Genomic DNA, 20865 nt, shown 5'->3' with positions numbered 1-20865 from the left:
ATGTGGCCCAACAAGGGCAAATTCGCTGTGCCATATTTACAAAGTGGAGCAATGCATGCATTGTGCCACTTTCTATCCCCTTGCACCACATTGTGCTAGCACCCGGCATAATGTATGCAAGGGGGGCGTTCCCCCATTAGTGGAGCCAAAAAAATGACACAAAGTTTCAGATTTCTTTGCGCCATTTTTTGCGCCATTTTTAATGCCTGCAAACAGCAGGCGTTAAAAGGAGGCACACCATTATTTATAATGGGCCTCAATGTGCTTCAAGATTTTTGACACCAATCATGCAAAGTACCAAACTAGAATCAACATTTTTGACACTAGTTCCCCAACTACCACCATGTATCTTAAATACAGTGCACCAATGGTGGCACTAGGGGGGTGCTAAGGGGCGCAAGAAAAGTGGTGCTGCATTGGATGCAGCGCCACGTTTCTTAAATCAGGCCCTTAGTGCGTGATGGTGACTGGCATGTTTTTACAGAACCCAGAAGTAAGGTTTCAGGTTCATTTTTCACAGTAGCACGGTATTTTGGTGAGACTTTTTTGTGAAATATAAAGTACCAAGGAAAGCATTTTATCAGGTCAGGCTTCGAAAGAATGCATCTGGTGCCTTTGTTAGCTGAGGACAATTGGAGAAATTCATCACCAGAACATGGTTTGTGGTCATCATAATGAGGTACTTACATAGACTATGCGCTAGGTTCCATTACATGCATACATAAATACATATAGAAAGGCAGCTACTGTCAGCATCTTCGAGACTCACCCACCCTTACTTAAGAGTCACACAAGAAAAAGGTAGACTTCATAGGCGGCTCAAAACCAGAGTTTCTTTTCAAGGACCCACAACACTACGCCTGTTGTCACACCCTGGATATGGATGCTTTAAAGTCCCACTGTGCAGCATGTTGGTTACATTTCAATATTCTACTCCACATCATGCGAACGTACTGTACGAACAAAGGGCACATTTTTACTGTGTTCCCACTTCATTGAGCATCAGCCAAAACTCTGACAGATCTGCTTTACTGTATTATTTGTGACTGCTTCCTTGTTCTGGATGTAAACTACAACCCTATTGACTGGGATCCCTGCATGTATTGTGCCTTGATTGTTCAGCTGTGCTTGTTTTGCTGAATTTTCAACATCTTTTAACATGCACTCTTTAGTCAAACAACACAATTTTTCAAGATAATTAATAGCGCGGTTAGACTGCTAGTGCCATTTTAACACTAGTAAGTAAGTTCTCGGGTTTACACACAGTGGTCATGACACAGGACGTTTTCGAAACCATGCTATATGCAGCTAAATCAGTCAGCCTCTGGGCAATTGTGAAATGTTCAGCAGCTATGACATTGAACAGAGATGATACAGCAATACCAGTGGTCTCGCAGGTCAGTGTCTGCCTCTTTTATCCCCTTCGCCACAAATAAGAAGATCACTTTAGAGTTCCTCATTCACAATAGCACCCGCCAGCCATGGAGGTACCTGCTAGGCCTCATTCCTTTCCCACTTCAGAAAACAACTTAGAATAATACTCTTTAAACAACATCTCATTGCCAAGCAACCTTATTCATCGCATACTCATCAGGCGAGCAGTGCTTAATTTGAGCCAGTGGTTGCTGGTGGAGCCCTTTGGCACTCATTTATGGGTACTGGCACTTATTTTCCCTCATCTGACATTTCTCGAGAAAAAAAAAGAGAAAACACAAAAAATGGAAAGAAGGACAAAAAGATAAATGGAAAAAAGTAATAAAGACAGAGAGCAGGAACCTGAAGGGGTGAGATAAAAGGGCAGTGGGTGTCTGATAGTTGATTCAAGTGCCATGAGGTGGATTCTAGACTATGCAGCCATAGTATTTGGCGTGCTTACCTGTAATAGCATCGGCCATGGGTTTCTGGGCAGAGTTTGGGCACTGGTGTTCATTCTGTTACAAATTAAGCACTGCCGAAGAGGGCCTGCACCTTTACCCATTACCCTCCCCGGCCCTGCAGGACCTGGCCCCCCTGTGCTAATCATGCCCCATGTGCTTTCACATTTCCTGTTTCAACCTTTTGCCTTGCACTTACACTACTTCTGTTTGTAACCCCATACATAGTTTCCAGACCCACACTGGCCACCCTCCCATAATTCGCGTCTACTATGAGCTATGATAGCCCACCCTTTCTACCCCATTCCACCTTGCTCGTCTTTCCATCCTTCTTTTTCATCCTCAGCTCACCCTATGTACTCAACTGCCCCTTACGCAGATCTTGCTCTGTTGCTAGGTTCATTCGATTAAAGTACCTATACATAAATACATAAACATACACATGGTCACCAGCCTCGAAGAAAACATAAATTACTGCCGTGAACTACAGAGATAATATGATAATTACATTTGAGGGGCGCCTTCTGAAATATATCCAATTGTTGTGCAGCCTTTTACTGTCTCTCTCTCTCTCTCACTGGTATCAAACCTACGATTATTAATAGTCTACTGTGTCTTTTAAAAAGAAAGACTAAGGGAGAGAGGCAAGAAAAAAGTGGGGACCCATGTAGAATTTGCAGAGATCTGTAGGAAAAGATTGAAATAATGGGTGTGTCTGCAAGAACGAGATAGAGAAACAGAGAGAGCCCGACTAAAGCAGAGTGAGAGGGATAAAGAGAAAAAGAGAGTGGGATAGACAGCGAGGTAGAGATAGCAAAAAAGCGAGAAACAGGAGAAAGAGATGGAGCGATAAGAGAGACAGAAATAACGTCTGGGAGCAGTGCTTTCCTACTTTGAGGCCAGAGCAGTTCATACGTCTTTCCATTGCCTTACCTTGAGTTGAAAGTCTGCTGCCAGTTCCTGGTAGGGCACTGAACTGGGATCATTCAGCTCTGGAGTGAACTTTTGCTTGGTGAGTGTGACAGTGAACTCCACCATTTGCTCTGTGGGCTGTTCCGGGACTGTGTTGGTGACCTCCAACTCCTGAAATATATGACTAGGGTGAGCGAATAACCAAAAGGAGTGTTTAATAATAGTTCCACATAATGATCTGACAGACCTCCTGAAAGCAAGGTTTTCCACAACACAATCTCTTTAAAATATGATATACAGTGTTAAAGCCGAATGCTGATCTATGGCCAAGACAAACTCCTGCATAACATTTTCGATTATAAACTCAAGATGCCAGAAAAGTTCTTGGAAGCAATGAAAATTGAGGCAAAAATACTTTTCTCACCCCTCTCCTGTCCGCACTACTTGTGGCATTCTTATCAATGAAGGGGATGTGGCTAAAACATTTTCAATTACTTTTATTCCATTTGTTGCAATTTAGAACTTACAAAAGAACCAAATAAAATTTGCCTAGTTACCACTGACAAACTCCGCAATGAGGCTGCTTGAGAAGTTTGGTTTACTGAACCATAAAGGAATGCTCAAAAATCCAAAGAATGCACTGACACATTCTTACAGTTGTGAGCCCTTAAACACAGGAAAGATGTTGATAAAACACTGAAAACGTGCACTACTCCCAATAAGTACAGAACATACGCATTGCAAATAGCAGGTGGATTTTCGAAAGTCGGTCTTCTTCAGATCACAAAACGCTAATCCAAAGTAGTTGCAGATGTTGCAGCCCCAGCTCTGTTCTTAAAGGTGAAAACCCAACGTGTATGTGACTGCTGACCACGATGTTGAGCTGCTTAAGGCACTGATAAAACTCTGGGTCCAATTCATAGATACATTTTCGCTCACAAAACAGTGCTACAAGAGCAATTTGCCGAATTTACAACTGCAGTGAATTCACAAAAGGTGACCTTGCAGTCAACATTTACTTCCTCCTGTGTAATCGAAAAATATTAAACTGGACAGACTCTCACGCAAAGTTTCAAGATGTGATTAGCCTTTGAGGGTGTGGGAACACCCACAAACAGTGGTTCAGTTTGTGGTCATCCATACGCTTCTTTGAGCCTCTTCTACTATGGACATAGTCAAAGATTTACTCCAGTCAAACACGGTTTTAAATCCTTTTCCACAATCGTGAGGGAAATGGAAAATGACCAAAATAGGCAGAGTGTAGGGGAAGGGAGTTATCCAGAGAAATACATGTTGTCCTAGAAAATCCAATCAAACTAAAATGGGAAAACGTGCAATTGCTCAGAGACATTGGGCCTGATTACAACTTTGGAGGAGGTGTTAATCCGTCCCAAAAGTGACGGTAAAATGACGGATATACCACCAGCCGTGTTACAAGTCCATTATATCCTATGGAACTCGTAATACGACTGGTGGTATATCCGTCACATTTGGGACGGATTCACACCTCCTCCAAAGTTGTAATCAGGCCCATTGTCTTTCTCCAATGTGGAACTGTACTATGAAATTGAACTATGGGTACTTGTAGAAACCATCATCCTTGGCATGGTTTTCACTAACATTTTGCATTCAATTCTCCTGTTTTTGCGGAGTTTGTATCGCTGTCCTAAGGACTCTGCCTGCGTTACCACTGCTAACCAGTGCTAAAGTCCTGTGCTCTCTCCCCACAACATGATTACATTGTTTCCAAGTAAAATGGTACTAGATGTACCCAGGGGTGTAAATTAAATTCTGCTAGTGGGCCCGCGGCACTCATTGTGCCTGCCACTTAGGTAGCAATTTAAACCTAACTCTGGCATGCTTTTGCAGCCTGAGTGTGTCGTTTTAAACTGTCATTTTGATCTGGCATTATAAACTTTTTGTCAGGCTGATACCTTCCCCCTAGGGTAGACCTTAAACAGCTCATAGGGCTTGGGGAAGTGTATTAAGAAAGTAAGACATAGGGGGTCATTCTGACCTCGGCGGTAAAAGGCACTTACCGCCGGTCAGAAGACCGCCATTCTACCGCCGCGGCCACGGTAACCCGCCACGGTCATTCTGACCCACAACTGCCAAGCCGCCAAAAACCCGACATCCACGGAAAGCCGCCTCATCAGCGGGCAGCGATAAACTGGAGATGACCAAACCTCCACCGCCACGCCAACACAAACACGCCCATGCCATTACGACCCACGAATCCACGCGGCGGTCATTCAACCGCGGTATTCCATTGGCGGTACACACCGCCGCGGTCAAAATACACACCCAGCTCCAAAACCCAGCCACATTGGACAATTTGAAATACACACACCTGATACACATACAAACACCACCCCCACACATCCAAGCAACTATAAAACACACACCCACATCACCCACAAACCCCCACTAGTTGGAAATCGGAGAGAAGGCGAGAGAGAGAGAGAGAGAGAGAGAGAGAGAGAACAGCAATCGAAAACCCCAACACACACAGGAACCCAACATCATCAACCACACCACATCTACGCACACATCACCACACACCACCACTCACATCACCACAAACACTACCCCACACCTCATCCACACCACCCCATGGCGCCCCAAAGACACCCAAGGTTTTCAGACCAAGAACTCCGGGTCATGGTGGAGGAAATCATAAGGGTAGAGCCCCAGCTCTTCGGCACACAGGTGCAACACACCACAATAGCCAGGAAGGCGGAGCTATGGCAGAGGATCGTCGACAGGGTCAACGCTGTGGGACAGCATCCCAGGAACCGGGAAGACATCAGAAAGCGCTGGAACGACCTACGGGGGAAGGTATGGTCGATGGTCTCCAGACACAACATCGCTGTGCAGAGGACTGGCGGCGGACCACCACCCACCCCTCCCGAATTCACAGCATGGGAGCAAGAGGTCCTTAACATCCTGCATCCTGCGGGCCTCGCTGGAGTAGGCGGAGGAATGGACTCTGGTAAGTCTAGTCTCAACTACTCCCCCCCCCCCAACCACCAGCATGCCAACCCACACCCCCACCCTCACCCCCAACCCCCCAGCACACATCCTCCCTGCCAATGTCTCACCAGCACAACCCACCCAACCCAAAACCAAACCCTGAATGCCAACACAAACCATGGACAACCATCACCTATGCATGACCACTGCACATACCCATACCCCCCACAAACCACCCTCACAACTCCTGCCACAAGGGAATGCCAGCACTGGGGGACAAGGGCACCCACAAATCGCACGCCATGGAACACACAGAAGCCATAACCAAACTCTTTCACCCCTGCAGTGCCCGAACGCCAACACACCGGCCAGGAGGGTCCAGATATGTCCATCCCACCCCCAGAACAGGCCTGCAGTGAGGACAGCAGCTCTGTCAACCTGGAACCTGACGACCAGCCCGGACCATCGGGGACATCTGGACAGTCGGTTCCCCACACACAAACACAGGCCACAGCAGACCTAACCCCCTCTGGGAATATCAGCACAGCTCCCACCCAGCGGGCCCATGCCTCTGTCTCCAGGACAGGTCAATCAGCGGTGTGTCCGCCACTACAGGGCACCCAGGCTGACCCAACACCCCAACAACAACAGGGACCTGGGGGCAGTGGTAGTGGGCACACCGTCCAGGGGACAGAGGCCCGGGGAAACAGGGCAACTGGGAGGGCTGCAGTGCGACAGGGGGGGAGGACAGGCCCAGGGAACCGACTCTCCAAGAGGCCCTCACCACCATCATGGGAGCATACCACCGCTCCCAGGAGACGATGGCGACGGTACTGGCCAGGTTCCAGGAGATCCAGGCACAGCAGGAGGAACGGTACATGGGGTACAGAGAGGAGCTCAGGAACATCGTCCAGGCCCTGAACCTAATAGTCACCACATTGCGGGGCCATGTGGCACCCCAAAGGGCCCCTGTCACCAGCCCGGACCAGGAACAGCCTACCACCTCCGCCGGAGCTAGTGGACAGGAGGCCCCCACACAACGACGTGCCACCAGAACCCCACCTCCTGCTGAAGATCAACCACCCCGCAAGAGGAGCCTGAGATCACAAAGGAAGACAGAGTAGGATGCCAAGACCCCCGCCAGCCTATGATCCCCCCGGATGTCATTCCACTGTCCCACATCGTCACCCTTTCCAACCTTGAACTGCCCCTGCTCCATCCTTCCACAGGCATATGGACAATGCACCTGTGCGACCGAGAACTGGACTCTGCCATGGACATCACTCTACCCCCACCCATCACCGTTTTACTATCATGGACCTATATGTAGCACTTTAAATAAATCACTAATTGCACTTAAAACACTCAGGAGTCTGCTTGTATTCTTAACAAATGTATTACACATAACGGTTCAAAATTGTTCAGTTACATTGTGATGACAACATACCAATGTCAATGTGCTTTACTCCATGGCCGAACAAACCAGAAGTCACGCAGTGGGTCATACAGCTCTGAAAAGCCAAGGGAAAGTCACAATTCAGTTGAAAGGAACTGGGGGGAAACACAGAAGGTAGAGATGCAGGAGGCCAGAAGTAAATGTAAAATGGCGTGGGGGATTCTTACCTGGGTGCTACTGAAAATACTGTTGAATGACTGTGTCCCTGTTGTCCGTGTCGTCCCGTCGTCTTCCTCCTCTTCACTCTCCACAGGCTCCACAGCTGCCACAACACCACCATCTGGACCATCCTTTTGCAGAAAAGGCACCTGGCGTCGCAATGCAAGATTGTGAAGCATACAGCAGGCCACGATGATCTGGCACACCTTCTTGGGTGAGTACATTAGGGATCCCCCTGTCATATGCAGGCACCTAAACCTGGCCTTCAGGAGGCCGAAGGTCCTTTCTATGATCCTCCTAGATCGCCAATGGGCCTCATTGTACCGTTCCTCTGTCCTGGTCCGGGGATTCCTCACTGGGGTCAGTAGCCAAGGCAGGTTGGGGTAACCAGAGTCACCTATTAGCCACACACGGTGTCTCTGTAGCTGTTCCATCACATAAGGGATGCTGCTATTTCGCATAACATACGCGTCATGCACTGACCCAGGGAACTTGGCATTTACATGGGAGATGTACTGGTCAGCCAAACAGACCACCTGGACATTCATCGAATGGTAACTTTTCCTGTTTCTGTACACCTGCTCGTCGTCTTTTGGGGGTACTAAGGCCACATGGGTCCCATCAATGGCACCAATGATGTTGGGGATATGTCCAAGGGCATAGAAGTCAGCCTTCACAGTTGCCAAATCACCCTCCTCAGGGAAAATAATGTAGCTCTGCATGTATTTTGTCAGGGCAGACAACACTCTGGACAAAATCTTAGAAAACATAGGCTGAGACATCCCTGATGACATGGCCACTGTTGTCTGAAAAGACCCACTTGCCAAAAAATGGAGGACTGACAGAACCTGCACCAGAGGGGGAATTCCTGTGGGTTGGCGGATGGGGGACATCAGTGCTGGCTCCAGCTGGGCACACAGTTCATGTATAGTGGCTCGGTCAAGTCGGTAGCGAAGTATTATATGACGTTCCTCCATTGTCGACAGGTCCACCAGCGGTCGGTACATGGGAGGATTCATCCTTCTCCTCGCAAGTCCCAGCGGACGGTGCCTAGGAAGGACAACATGGAGTACAGAGTCAAGCAACCCACAGGTACGTAACTACAACTTGCACAGTACACGATTCTCAATGCATTGAATGGCTTGTATGAGTGGCAATGCAAGGACTAGGCCTGTGTGACGCAGTAGTAAATATGCCCTGTGGGCCCTTGTAATGGCGGCTGCCTGACCTGTGAAGTGTGACAGTGGGATGTGAGGTCAATGGGCTGGCGTGACACACCGTGGCGGTAGGCGGTCGAAGGCCGCGGCGTAAAGCCGCATTGGTTAACATCGAACCCTATGGGTTTCACGAGCCAATGACTAGCTGCGCCGGCGGTCACGGAACGCACCGCGGCGGTACGCGCCGCCACGGCCGTGAGCGCCATTTTCTATCTGGTTAATCACTCGAGACCTGATCATCCACAGGAGAGGACCTATACTGCAAGTGCTGCTGTGACCTCGGTCTGGGAGATACAATGGCTGCTGCGACTGGGGAAAGGGCCCCTGCCTTCACTACAGAAGAGTTGGAGAAACTTGTGGATGGGGTCCTGCCCCAGTATGCGCGACTCTACGGTCCTCCAGACCAACAGGTAAGTACACTGTGTGCACGTTGAATGGGCTATGCCTGGGTTGTGTATGGTGGATGTGAGATGGTGGGGTGGGGAGACAATGAGGAGTGCAAGGCACGACAGATGAGAGCATGTGCCACATGGCAAGGTTGGGGAGGGGGGGCCAATCGCATCTATCATGCGGAAAATTGATGATATTTCAATTCCCACCCTGTACATGTCAAATAGGTCAGCGCCCATCAGAAAGTCGACATTTGGCGTGCCATCGCCAAGGAAGTCCGGGCCCTGGGGGTCCACAACAGACGGGGCACCCACTGCCGCAAGAGGTGGGAGGACATCCGCCGTGGGACCAGGAAGACCGCTGAGTCACTGCTGGGGATGGCCTCCCAACCTAGGAGGGGTGCCAGTCGTACCCTGACCCCCCTGATGTCCCGGATCCTGGCGGTGGCCTACCCCGATTTGGATGGGTGCGTGAGGACATCACAGCAGACACAAGGGGGTGAGTACCAGCACATTCAGCTATCTTTACGCGCAGTGGAGGTGCCTGGGTGGGGGAAGAGGGCTGTGGGTGACATTAGGCCAGGGCGCTTTCTGTAGTGTAGTCCTCTGCTTTAGCCATGTCCCTGTGCCCCCGCCCCCCACCTCTGTAGGGTGACAAGTACAGCTATCCATGGACCTGCATCACCCATGTGCGCGTTTGTTGTCCCTAGACCTGTTGGCCTAGTCACAAGTACGGAGTAGTGTACCCCGATTGCGCGGCTTAGTGCATGAGGCTCTTGTGTCTGTCCTCTCCGCCAACGGTGTTGACAATGCATGCACTCAACCAGTTTTTATGTCTCCCCCCACCCTTTTTCTTTATCTTCTTGTGCATGTGTGCATTAGCATCATCAGGCGGAGGAGAATTGGCACCGGAGCACGAGGGAGCTGCAACTCACCAGGCCCCGGTGGGCCATGGCACAGACACCGAGGCCACCAGTGATACGGAGGGCGAGGGGAGCTTCACAACGGGGAGCCGTGGTGACACCAGCGACACCGACACGTCCTCGGAAGGGAGCTCCCTAGCGGTGGCGGCAACATCCGTGCCCCCCGCCTCTACAGGTACAGCCGCCTCCCCGCGCACCAGCTCCGCCCTCCCAGCAGCCCCTCAGCCTTCGCTCCGTGCCCGCTTGCCCAAGAAGGCGGGCGTCTCCTTCGCCCCAGGCACCTCAGGCCCTGCCCCTGTTACCCCTGCTGCCCTCAGTGAGGAGGTCATTGACCTCCTACAGACCATCATTGTTGGGCAGTCTACCCTTTTGAATGCCATCCAGGGGGTAGAGAGGGAGGTGCATCGTAGCAATGCATACCTGGAGGGCATTCATTCGGGTCAGGCTGCCCATCAACAATCGTTCAATACTCTGGCCTCAGCACTGACGGCAGCCATTGTCCCTGTTTCCAGCCTCCCGCTTCTAACTGCCTCCAGCCTGTCTCTGTCTCCTGTTCCTCTGCCTATCCCATCCACACCATCAGAGCAGCCTGCACCCATCAACACCCAAGGGCAGCTCATCCAGACATAAGCACCACAGATCACACAAACATTCACCCAAGCAACACCCAGATGCAGACATGCCAACAGCCACTACCACCTCTGTGTCCCCCACCTCCTCGTCACCCTCCTCCCTCCCTGTGACGTCTCTACTCACACCTGCATGCACACCACCAACACTTCCATCACCAGCAAACCCTCCAGTCCAGTCCGCACACGTGCAGTCACGACCCCCTCTGCCATTTACACGTCCCCTGTGTCCTCTCCCACTGTGTCTGTCACCCCCTCTTCCAAGACACACAAACGCAGGCAGCCACCCACCCAACAGCCAAGCACCTCACGACAGCCTCCAGCCCATGCACCTTCACCCAAGGACAGCACACCTGACTCTCCTACAACCACCACCTCTTCCTCCACTCCCATAACCACTACACCTACCCTTTACCCTGGTACTAAAAAACTTTACCTCTCCACTCTTGACCTCTTTCCCTCCCCTGACCCCCCCCTCCATCTGCTAAGAGTCCCAGGAGCGCCTCAGCCACCACCAGCCCGGCTTCAAGGGTCACCGTAGTGCATGGCTTTTGGAGTCCCCCCTTTGCCAGCAGTGATACATCGGTCAGCAGCAAGGGGACAGCCAGCCCCCCCCCCTGGAAAGAGGACCCGTAAAGTAAGGAGCCGCCGCGGGACGACTGACACGGCTGCCCCCAAGGACCAAAGTTCTGCCACTTCACCTGCCACAACATCCAGGGGAGGCAAGGGCCCGAGAGCCAGTCGAAGGAGGGCAAGGGCAGCAGGGCGGAGAAGTCAGCCAGCAGGAGCGCGGACCAGGAGGGCCCCACAAGCCCCATCCCGGGTGTGAGGGAGGACACCCAAGGGCCCAGCACACCGTCACCGAAGGGTCCAGCAAATGCACGGTCGGAGGGCGACTGAGCAGGGAGTCGTGGCCAGGTCTGACTCCCTTGACTTACAGAACAAGCACCGCTGAACAGGGCCCCGCCGTCCAGAAAGGCACCGCTGAACAGGGCCCCGCCGTGCAGAAAGGCACCGCTGAACAGGGCCCCGCCATGCAGAAAGGCACCGCTGAACAGGGCCCCGCCGTGCAGAAAGGCACCGCTGAACAGGGCCCCGCCGTGCAGAAAGGCACCGCTGAACAGGGCCCCGCCGTGCAGTAAGCCACCGCTGAACAGGGCCCCGCCGTCCAGAAAGGCACCGCTGAACAGGGCCCCGCCGTCCAGAAAGGCACCGCTGAACAGGGCCCCGCCGTCCAGAAAGGCACCGCTGAACAGGGCCCCGCCGTGCAGAAAGGCACCGCTGAACAGGGCCCCGCCGTGCAGAAAGGCACCGCTGAACAGGGCCCCGCCGTGCAGAAAGGCACCGCTGAACAGGGCCCCGCCGTGCAGAAAGGCACCGCTGAACAGGGCCCCGCCGTGCAGTAAGGCACCGCTGAACAGGGCCCGCCGTCCAGAAAGGCACCGCTGAACAGGGCCCCGCCGTGCAGAAAGGCACCGCTGAACAGGGCCCCGCCGTGCAGAAAGCACCGCTGAACAGGGCCCCGCCGTGCAGAAAGGCACCGCTGAACAGGGCCCCGCCGTCCAGAAAGGCACCGCTGAACAGGGCCCCGCCGTGCAGAAAGGCACCGCTGAACAGGGCCCCGCCGTCCAGAAAGGCACCGCTGAACAGGGCCCCGCCGGGAGGAGCACCGCTGAACAGGGGCCCTTCCTGTCAAGCACCGCTCCGCTGGGCCCTTCCTGTCAAGCACCGCTCCGCTGGGCCCTTCCTGTCAAGCACTGCTCCGCTGGGCCCCACCGTCTCAAGCACCGCTCCGCTGGGCCCTTCCTGTCAAGCACCGCTCCGCTGGGCCCTTCCTGTCAAGCACCGCTCCGCTGGGCCCTTCCTGTCAAGCACCACTCCGCTGGGCCCCGCAGTCTCAAGCACCGCTCCGCTGGGCCCTTCCTGTCAAGCACTGCTCCGCTGGGCCCTTCCTGTCAAGCACCGCTCCGCTGGGCCCTTCAACTCATGCACCGCTCCGCTGGGCACCGCCGTCTCTGCACCGCTCCGCTGGGCCCTTCCTGTCAAGCACCGCTCTGCTGGGCCCTTCCTGTCAAGCACCGCTCCGCTGGGCCCTTCAACTCATGCACCGCTCCGCTGGGCACCGCTGTCTCTGCACCGCTCCGCTGGGCCCTTCCTGTCAAGCACCGCTCCGCTGGGCCCTTCCTGTCAAGCACCGCTCTGCTGGGCCCCGCCGTCTCAAGCACCGCTCCGCTGGGTCCCGCCGTCTCAAGCACCGCTGGCCCATTGACAGTGCCGGTTCTGTGTCGTGCTAATGTTCACGCTGCACTCGGGCCACCCTGCCTCCTCCATTGCCTGTGGAGACTGTTATCCACTTGATGGACTGTGGCTTTGCACTCCCCAGGATATGACAGTGGGCAAGCCACCCACTTGTGAGACTTGAGAGACTGTGGCTTTGCACTCCCCAGGATTGAACAGTGGGCATGGTGGCCCCTTCTTGGATCTGGTGTCGTGGACTCATGTGGCTGTGGTGCCCCCCCTTCCCTTCCCCCTGAGGTGCCTGTAGTTTTATCATCTGATGCCCCTGCAGTGTTCTCTCCAACGGACTCAGGTCTCCTGTGTGGGCTTTGCCCATGTGTTGATACACTTTGGCCCACGGACATTTGCAATTTCAGTGACTGTGCGGGACTTTTTGCCTCTATTTATCGGTTACGCAATGTTTACACTTGGATTTTTTTATTTCTTTTTCCTATTTTACCATGACTTCAATGAACCTATTTTTTACATAAATGTTGTTTCTCGCTTTAATCTTATCTTTTCGTTATTCCGGGGGGTTTGGGTGGGGTCACTTTGACTTGGTGCTCTGCATTGGTGTGTAGATAGTTGGGGGGTGGGTGTAATGCGTATGTGTGTGCCCGTAACCCTTCCTCCTCCCCCCCTCCCCTGTGTCGTAGGTGCGGTACTCACCGTTGTCGTCTGCGCCGGAGTTCGTACTCGTGGTAGATGAGCAGGTAGACGAGAGCAGGTAGGATGTTCAATTCGGGCTCCATGCTGTCCTCCGTCCTCGTGGAGTGTATAGAGGTGAGCGTTTTCCCGTTCGTAGTCTGTTTCCGCCGTGTTTTTATCGGCGGGGCTCCCGCCCTGGAAAATGTGGCGGGTTGGTGAGTTGTGATAGGGTGAGCGGTACATTGTCTGCCGCCTGCCTGTTGGCGGTGACCGCCGCGCTGTTTGTCTGTCCCGCCGTGGCGGTCGGAGTGTTAAAGTGGCAGGCTGTGTTGGCGGTTCCCGCCAGGGTCAGAATTCCATTTTTTGGACCGCCAGCCTGTTGGCGGATTGGCCGCCGCTTTATCACCGACCGCCAGGGTCAGAATGACCCCCATATTCTTTTAACTTTTACTTGTCCTGGTAGTGAAAACTCTCAGATTCATTTTTCAGTACTGCAATACCTGCCTTTCCAATAGGATAACATTGGATTACCCTATTAAATTTAATAAGTGATAACTTTAAATTGGGAATCTCCAAGGGTCAGTCCGCTGGTCCCTTGTTCAAGCCGGGCAGGGACATAACAGGGTTCTTTGACACTGATGCATCTCAATGCAGCATGATGCAGCCAACCATTGACTCTGGCCCAGAGAAATGCAGCTCATCCTCTGCACTGAAGCACTGCAGCACAAGTCTTTGGAAGCCCTTCGGCTCCCTCGACGACTATACAGGACCTCAAATCGCAGAACTTCATCGATGGTTACCGATTCTGCTGCTGCACAATGCAGATCAACACCAGACCTTGCATCGTAGCTTCTCGTCGACGGCTCCTTAATGCCAGCCCGTACAGCTTGACACAAGGACTTCGTATCTCATCGCCCAGGCTACAAGGTACTTTTCAGCGGACTGAACTTAGTCCTGTATCTGGCCCGTGTTCCATCCTGGTTGGCCTGAACTTGTTATGTGGACCCAGGCTACTGCGACCAGATAATCGCAAATGGCACTTTTTGCTTCTTATCACTTGATTTCTACAAGGCATTTAAAATTGTATAGCTCTGGTTCTACTAATTGGATTCTTGTCATGTTGGTTTCAAGTGATTTTTTTTTTTGATTTTACTCTACTTTTCTACTTTGGTTTGGGATTTTTCTTGTGTTGTGTTTTCTCTTTATTACTGTTAGTGTGCTGCAATAATACTATACACATTGCCTGTAAGTTAAGTCTGACTGCTTTTGAGCCAAGTTACCAGAGGGTTAAACACAGGTTATTTGGGGTTGCTCGACTTGGCACTAGACTCTGTTTTTGCTGATTTTGTTACTCTTGGCACTTTACCACTGCTATCTAATGATAAAGTGCAAGTGCTCCTATGTAAAATGTATGAACTAATTGACTTTCCATGATTGGATATTTGATTTACTAGCAAGTTCCTAGTACAGTGCACTAGATGAACCCAGGGCCTGTAAATCAAATGCTACTAGTGAGCCTGCAGCAGAGGTAGTGCCACCCACATTAGTAGTCCTGTTAACATGGTACAGACCTGCCACTGCAGTGTCTATATGTGCAGTTTTAAACTGCCAATTCGACTTGGCAAGTGTACCCACGTACAAGGCCTAAACCTTCCCTTTTCTTACTTGTAAGGCACTCCTCAGGTAGGCCCAGGAAGCTCCATGGGCAGGGTGCAGTGTATGTTTACAGTAGGACATATACTAATGTGTTTTATATGTCCTTACAGTGAAATACTGCCAAATTCGTTTTTCACTGTGCAAGGCCTATCCCTCACATAGGTTAACACGGGAGCTGTCTTTAAATATTATTAAAGTGCAGATTCCCTTTAGGTGGACATAGAAATATGATTGTTAGGGTCTCTGAGCTCACAATTTAAAACTACATCTTTTAGTAGTTTGTTTTTAGATTGCATGTTTGAAAAGCATTTTCTTGCTTAAACCATTCTGTGACCCTGCCTGTTTGTGGATTCCTTGACTGGCTCAGTTTCACAGTTTGGCTGTTTGCACCTCCTCTCTCCTAACAGTGACACAAAGGGAGCTAGGGTGTAGACTGCATAGCCTGATGAGCCATCTATGCTGGGAGGGAGGGAAGGAGTGGTCACTCACATCTGAAAGGACTGTGCCTGCCCTCACACAATGCAGTCTCCAACTCCCTGGTGTGTGTCTGGGGCCTGACCTGGGCAAGGGAGCGTCTTACAAACAAGAGAGACCTTCCTCTGAAGTTTGCCTACTTCAAAGGCAGAAAGGGGTATAAGAAGAGCCCCCAAAACCCCTGAAAATTAGACCACTTCTGGAATCAAGAGGAACCTCTGCCAAGGAGAAGAGCTGAGGAGAAGTGCTGCCCCTGCCTGTGACTGTGCTATGTTGGGCTATCCTGCAGTTGATACTTCTGCCTGTGAAAGAGGACAAAGACTGGACTTTGTTGTGCACTCCTGCTTGAGAAGACTCTCCAACGCAGCACGGCTGAAGAAGTGACACACAACATCAGCAGCGGCTTCTGTTAATGACGTAAGCCCCCACGCAGTGCGGTTTTCTTGACACAGTGCAACCGGATTTCAACGCTACGTCGCTGGGTGCGGAAAACCAACGCAAAACCTGCCCGGACCTGAGGTGCCCATCCAGATCGACGTACCGCTCTCATGCAGGAGAGAAGAACTGACGCACACCGACCAGACCAGATGAGAAATCGACGCATCGCTGGCCTTTTCCGATGCATGCTCACCTGTGCGGCTTTATTTTGACGCTACCCAAGTACTTTTGTGCGCTAACAATGTTCTCACTGTTTTCTAAGGAATTATGGGCCTCATTACAACCCTGGCGGTCAAAGGCGATTGCACCGCCAACAGGCTGGCGGTGCATACTTGTGGATTACGACCCGGGCGGAAGCGCTGCGGTCGCACCGCCGGGACTGGCGGTTTCCCGCCATGGTTGTCCTGGCGGTTTCAATCAGCTCCAGGGGATTATGAATCCCCTTCCCGCCAGCCCATCCATGGCGGTAGAGACTGCATGGAAAGGCTGGCGGGAAGGGGAGTCACGGGGCCCCTGGGGGCCCCTGCACTGCCCATGCACTTGGCAGTGGGCCACTGGGTGGTGGGCAGAAACTCTGTTTCCGCCCGCTGGCCCAGTGGGGATGTGGAAATGGGCACGCCAAGGTTGTAATGAGGCCCTAAGACTCTTGTGCTTATAAAAATTCATATCTTGACTTGTGCATATTTGATGTTTGTTGTTTTTATCTTGTTTTGTTTAGATAAATATTATCTATTTTTCTAAAGCTGTGTTGTGACATATTGTAGTGTTTTCACTGAGTTATTGTATGTGTTTGTACAAATACTTTACACATTGCTTCTGAAGTTAAGCCTTCCTGCTGGTGCCAAGATACCAAGGGGATTAGCGGGGGCTAACCAAGGGTGATTCTCCTTTACCCTGACTAGAGTGAGGGTCCTTGCTCGGACAGGGGGGTAACCTGACTGCTAATCAAAGACCCCATTTCTAACAGGGGTTTACTCGTGTTTCACCCTCACAGGAATTGTGGTTGCTGATTGAGTAGAGTTTCATCCCCTCAACCAGTAACCCAGTTTCCTACAGTACCTAAAGTACAATTCAGTGCTGAAAACAAAAGGAAGTCACATGACCTATCTATCTGCATGCCTGTTTGTGTATTTATACAGCTCTTCCATGTCTTGTTCTTCTGTATATATCTGTATTTATATTGCTTGAGAACATGTTGTTAATTAACAATAAAGGTTCTCTTTGAAAACCTAAAAGTTGTAGTTTTCACATAAATTACATATAAAGTTTCTAATTGTGATCCTGCCTTCATGGCCATATTAGTTTTGTGAATTTCTGGCCATGCAGCAGTGTTGTGTTGAATGTTTGTTTCTGAAAAAAGCACAATGTTCCTGATGAGCAGTGAGAGTTCTCCCAGTGAGTGGAATAAATTATTGTTGTTCCCATCTTAGACTTTAGTCTTTATGGCAGTCACAACAGAGTGTTTGAGGGTCAGCTCTAAATAGGTTGGGCCTTTCAAAGTTGTTGTGCAATAATTTCTCTGGTAGCTGGACAACCTGCAGTATATTTATGAGCATGGGGTCTGCTGGAAAATGTGCTCATGTTTGTCAATTTTCCCATAAAAATCCCCGTACAAAAGCAAGAAAACATGGGGCAATTGTCAATCTTCTGGAAAGACCTATTCCTCTGATGCACCTACATCTGCTATGTTTGGAGCAATACCTCATCTGAAAATATCTCAATTCACAGTTACTCTTACTAAAGAATGGTAAAGTTGAACCAGTGCCATTGTTGAATTGAGTCAGAGCAAGGTTCACTACAATATATACTTCAGTGGGGTATTAAGCTTCACGCTAGTGTGCCACAATATTACTTAAGAGTTATGGTGAGAAAGTTGATCTTGCTCTCTGATTCAATTTGCAATCAGATCTGTTGAGGTTAACCCAGCGTAAGATTTCCAAGATGATCTCTCTTGGTTCCTTGAAGCCAATGAATCATAGCTATCTTGAGAAAGCTTACAATAGCAATTGTGTTGCTCCCTCAAGTTTTGGTATAGAGATTGGCCAAATTCAAATAAGACCTCAGAAAATGCAAGAATCAGACACAGCATGCCTCTAACAAAGTTAGGAAAACAAAACTATTTGTTAATTCTGATTTCCTGGCAAGCAGTGCTGTATTTGGGAATGGCTTTGTGCTTCTCTATTGTCATGGTATTTGTGTTAAGGATGACAATGAAGGGTCATCGATCCACATAGTTTTGATGGTCACCCTTTTAGAAATCCTGCCAGGATTTGTCCAGAGAAGGCCTTGTTTTTCAGTTTATAGCAACAGCACTGAAGCATTTGTTACCAAGTCTTATGAAAGACCTTTCCATTTTTTGCAAACTCCAGGAAACCTTGCTGTGTCTCTCCAGAATACAGAAGTCAGGGATTCACCGTTGTTTACCTCTGAGAACATAGTCAGGAAAGAGAGGGATTACATTACCCTCCCACCTCAATATTCTGACTGTGACCCTGTTAATAACGACACCAGAGAGGGGAAATACAGAGTGTACAACAATAAGGGGCTAATAAGATCACTCTAAAACTCCACCACCCAAAGTGATTTGCCACAGAGAACATATAAAAGGGGTTATTAAGAGGAGAGTCAGGGTGAATTTTCTTTGGAGTCAGTCATGTTCCTTAGGAACTGAAAAGAAGACCTGTAACTATTTAACTTCTTGAGTGCAATGAGACCCTGGGAAGTGCCACTGCCCTTCAGGAATTAACATAGTAGAACACAAGATATCATCATTGGTAAAGACAAAGCCACAACACCCTCAGAGGACAACAAAATAATACAGGGCACCTCACCAAGAACTGGAGGCAACACAGTGTTGGCTCTAAAAGGACAAGGGGAAAAAGAAATGGTGGATCTGTCCATGAGAAACAATATTTTGGCAATCAGGGTTTTAAGAGAGGTTTTGGAAAGGAAGATCCCCTGAGGTGAAATCTCTGTAAATGGACTGAGAAAAACTGTGGGAAGGGTCTAGGAGCCAGAAGAACATGTCAGATTCAGCATGAAGTCAAAGGTTTGAAAGAAACTGTGGGAAAATGCATAGAAACTGGAAAGGAGTGTTGAAATAATCCAAGATGCATTGACCTCCCAGAGAAAGTGTTTGGGGCAGCCGTTGAACTTTTCATTGAGGACTGATCTTCAGTAGTTCAAAGTCCTGGAGACTCTACCTTATTTATGATTAAAAGGGCACACAAGCATTGGCAATACTTCTGCCTTTCAATGCAGTGCCCGGAGCTATAATCGTACAAGTAGTCACCCACCATTATTGTGACATATTCCTACAACATGTATGCAAAATGAGATCACCTATGTACAAGAACCAACCCATACTATTCTTCCTCAGTACACTGAAAAAGCCCAGGAGCTACATAATTCCTACACATCAGTGAGAAAGTAACTGAAAGGGATGGACCTTAAATAAACTTTGATGGACCAGCCAGACTATTAACTGGCCTGACAGAAGCTCTCACTTCTTCACATCCCCTGAGGTGGTGTGAGTGTGTAGAGACTAGGGTCAATAGGAGGCCCTGAATGAAAGCAGGTGAATCCAAGTACACATGCAGAAATACTGTCATTCTATTTCTGCAGCATGTGCTCTCCCTGCATTGAACAACCATTCTGAACAGTCGCTCGAGGGCAGGATACCAGTGAATGAAACAGTAAAACAAACAAAAGTACACTGTTCCACGCAAAAGAGACTAAGGAGACCTGAAATATCAGGAGCAAAGGCCCTCAAGCATCACTGTGGATATCTAGCATCATCATCGGGAATTGCTCCTCGCCAGGCCGGCTGTGCAACGCCTGACAGGCTCCCCACAGGGGGCACCAAGCCGTACTGTTCTGATAGTGACTGGTGAGTTCAAACTATCTGGACAGGCATGTCTACATTCGGGCACCAGCACACAAAGGAGAGAACAGACAAGATTATAGATAAAATTGGTTATTCATCACTGCATATCTTATCATTTTAATCAATAGTCAGGGATGAATCCAAGATTAAAAACAAAGGAAAGTAATAGATTGAGTGTCGATGCTTAATTACTTTCAAAGAGTAACAAACTAGGAGGGTTATCACTCTAGAAATCCCCCTAAACCTGGGTCAACATGTTTCGTGTCGTGAGGTCCTCACGGATCCAATGACGCTTCATCAGGACCAATAACTTAAGACGTGAGTCAGCTCTTCTCCAGATAAACAAAAATCACAATATAAGAGGTAGAAAAAATATATATAAACCGGTCACTTACATTGAAGTAAACTGGCTAAGTCAAAGTCAGGTCGCCCATCCCCAAGTCGGGATCAGGCTCCTTGGTAGGCACGTTCCAAGGACTCGGCTAATTATTAGGAGTTACCGGTCCAACATTCAGGACCTACCCTTCGATATGCCGTTCCGGAGGGTAGGTCCTGAATGTTGGACCGGTATCCTAATGATCCATCTGTGCTGGGAGGGAGGGAAGGAGTGGTCACTCACATTTGAAAGGGCTGTGTCTGCCCTCACACAATGCAGTCTCCAACCCCTTGTTGTGTGTTGGGGCCTGGCCTGGGAAAGGCAGGATCTTACAAACAAAAGAAACTTTCCTCTGACATTTGCCTACTTCAAAGGCAGAAAGGGGTATAATAAGAGTCCACCAAACCCCTGAAAATTAGATCACTTCTGGAATCAAGTGGAACCTCTGCCAAGGAGAAGAGCTGAAGAGCTGAGGAGAAGTGTTTCCCCTGCCTGTGACTGTGCTATGTTGGGCTATCCTGCAGTTGCTGCTTCTGCCTGTGAAAGGGGACAAAGACTGGACTTTGTTGTGCATTCCT

The 20865-nt window shown here is 50.1% G+C and overlaps 1 protein-coding gene across 3 annotated transcripts in view; it reads right to left on the bottom strand.

Moving 5' to 3' along the window:
- Positions 1–20865, bottom strand: part of IMPG1 (interphotoreceptor matrix proteoglycan 1) — a 1628305-nt gene that overhangs the window by 853438 nt on the left and 754002 nt on the right. For all 3 annotated transcript variants that reach the window (XM_069235643.1, XM_069235645.1, XM_069235644.1), the window contains exon 7: positions 2808–2957. In XM_069235643.1, coding sequence (XP_069091744.1) covers positions 2808–2957 — 150 coding nt within the window. The remainder of the gene's footprint in view (positions 1–2807; positions 2958–20865) is intronic.

Source organism: Pleurodeles waltl, chromosome 5 (genome assembly GCF_031143425.1).
Source record: "Pleurodeles waltl isolate 20211129_DDA chromosome 5, aPleWal1.hap1.20221129, whole genome shotgun sequence".
Classification (NCBI taxonomy): Eukaryota; Metazoa; Chordata; class Amphibia; order Caudata; family Salamandridae; genus Pleurodeles; species Pleurodeles waltl.
This window is presented reverse-complemented; position numbering and strand designations above follow the sequence as displayed.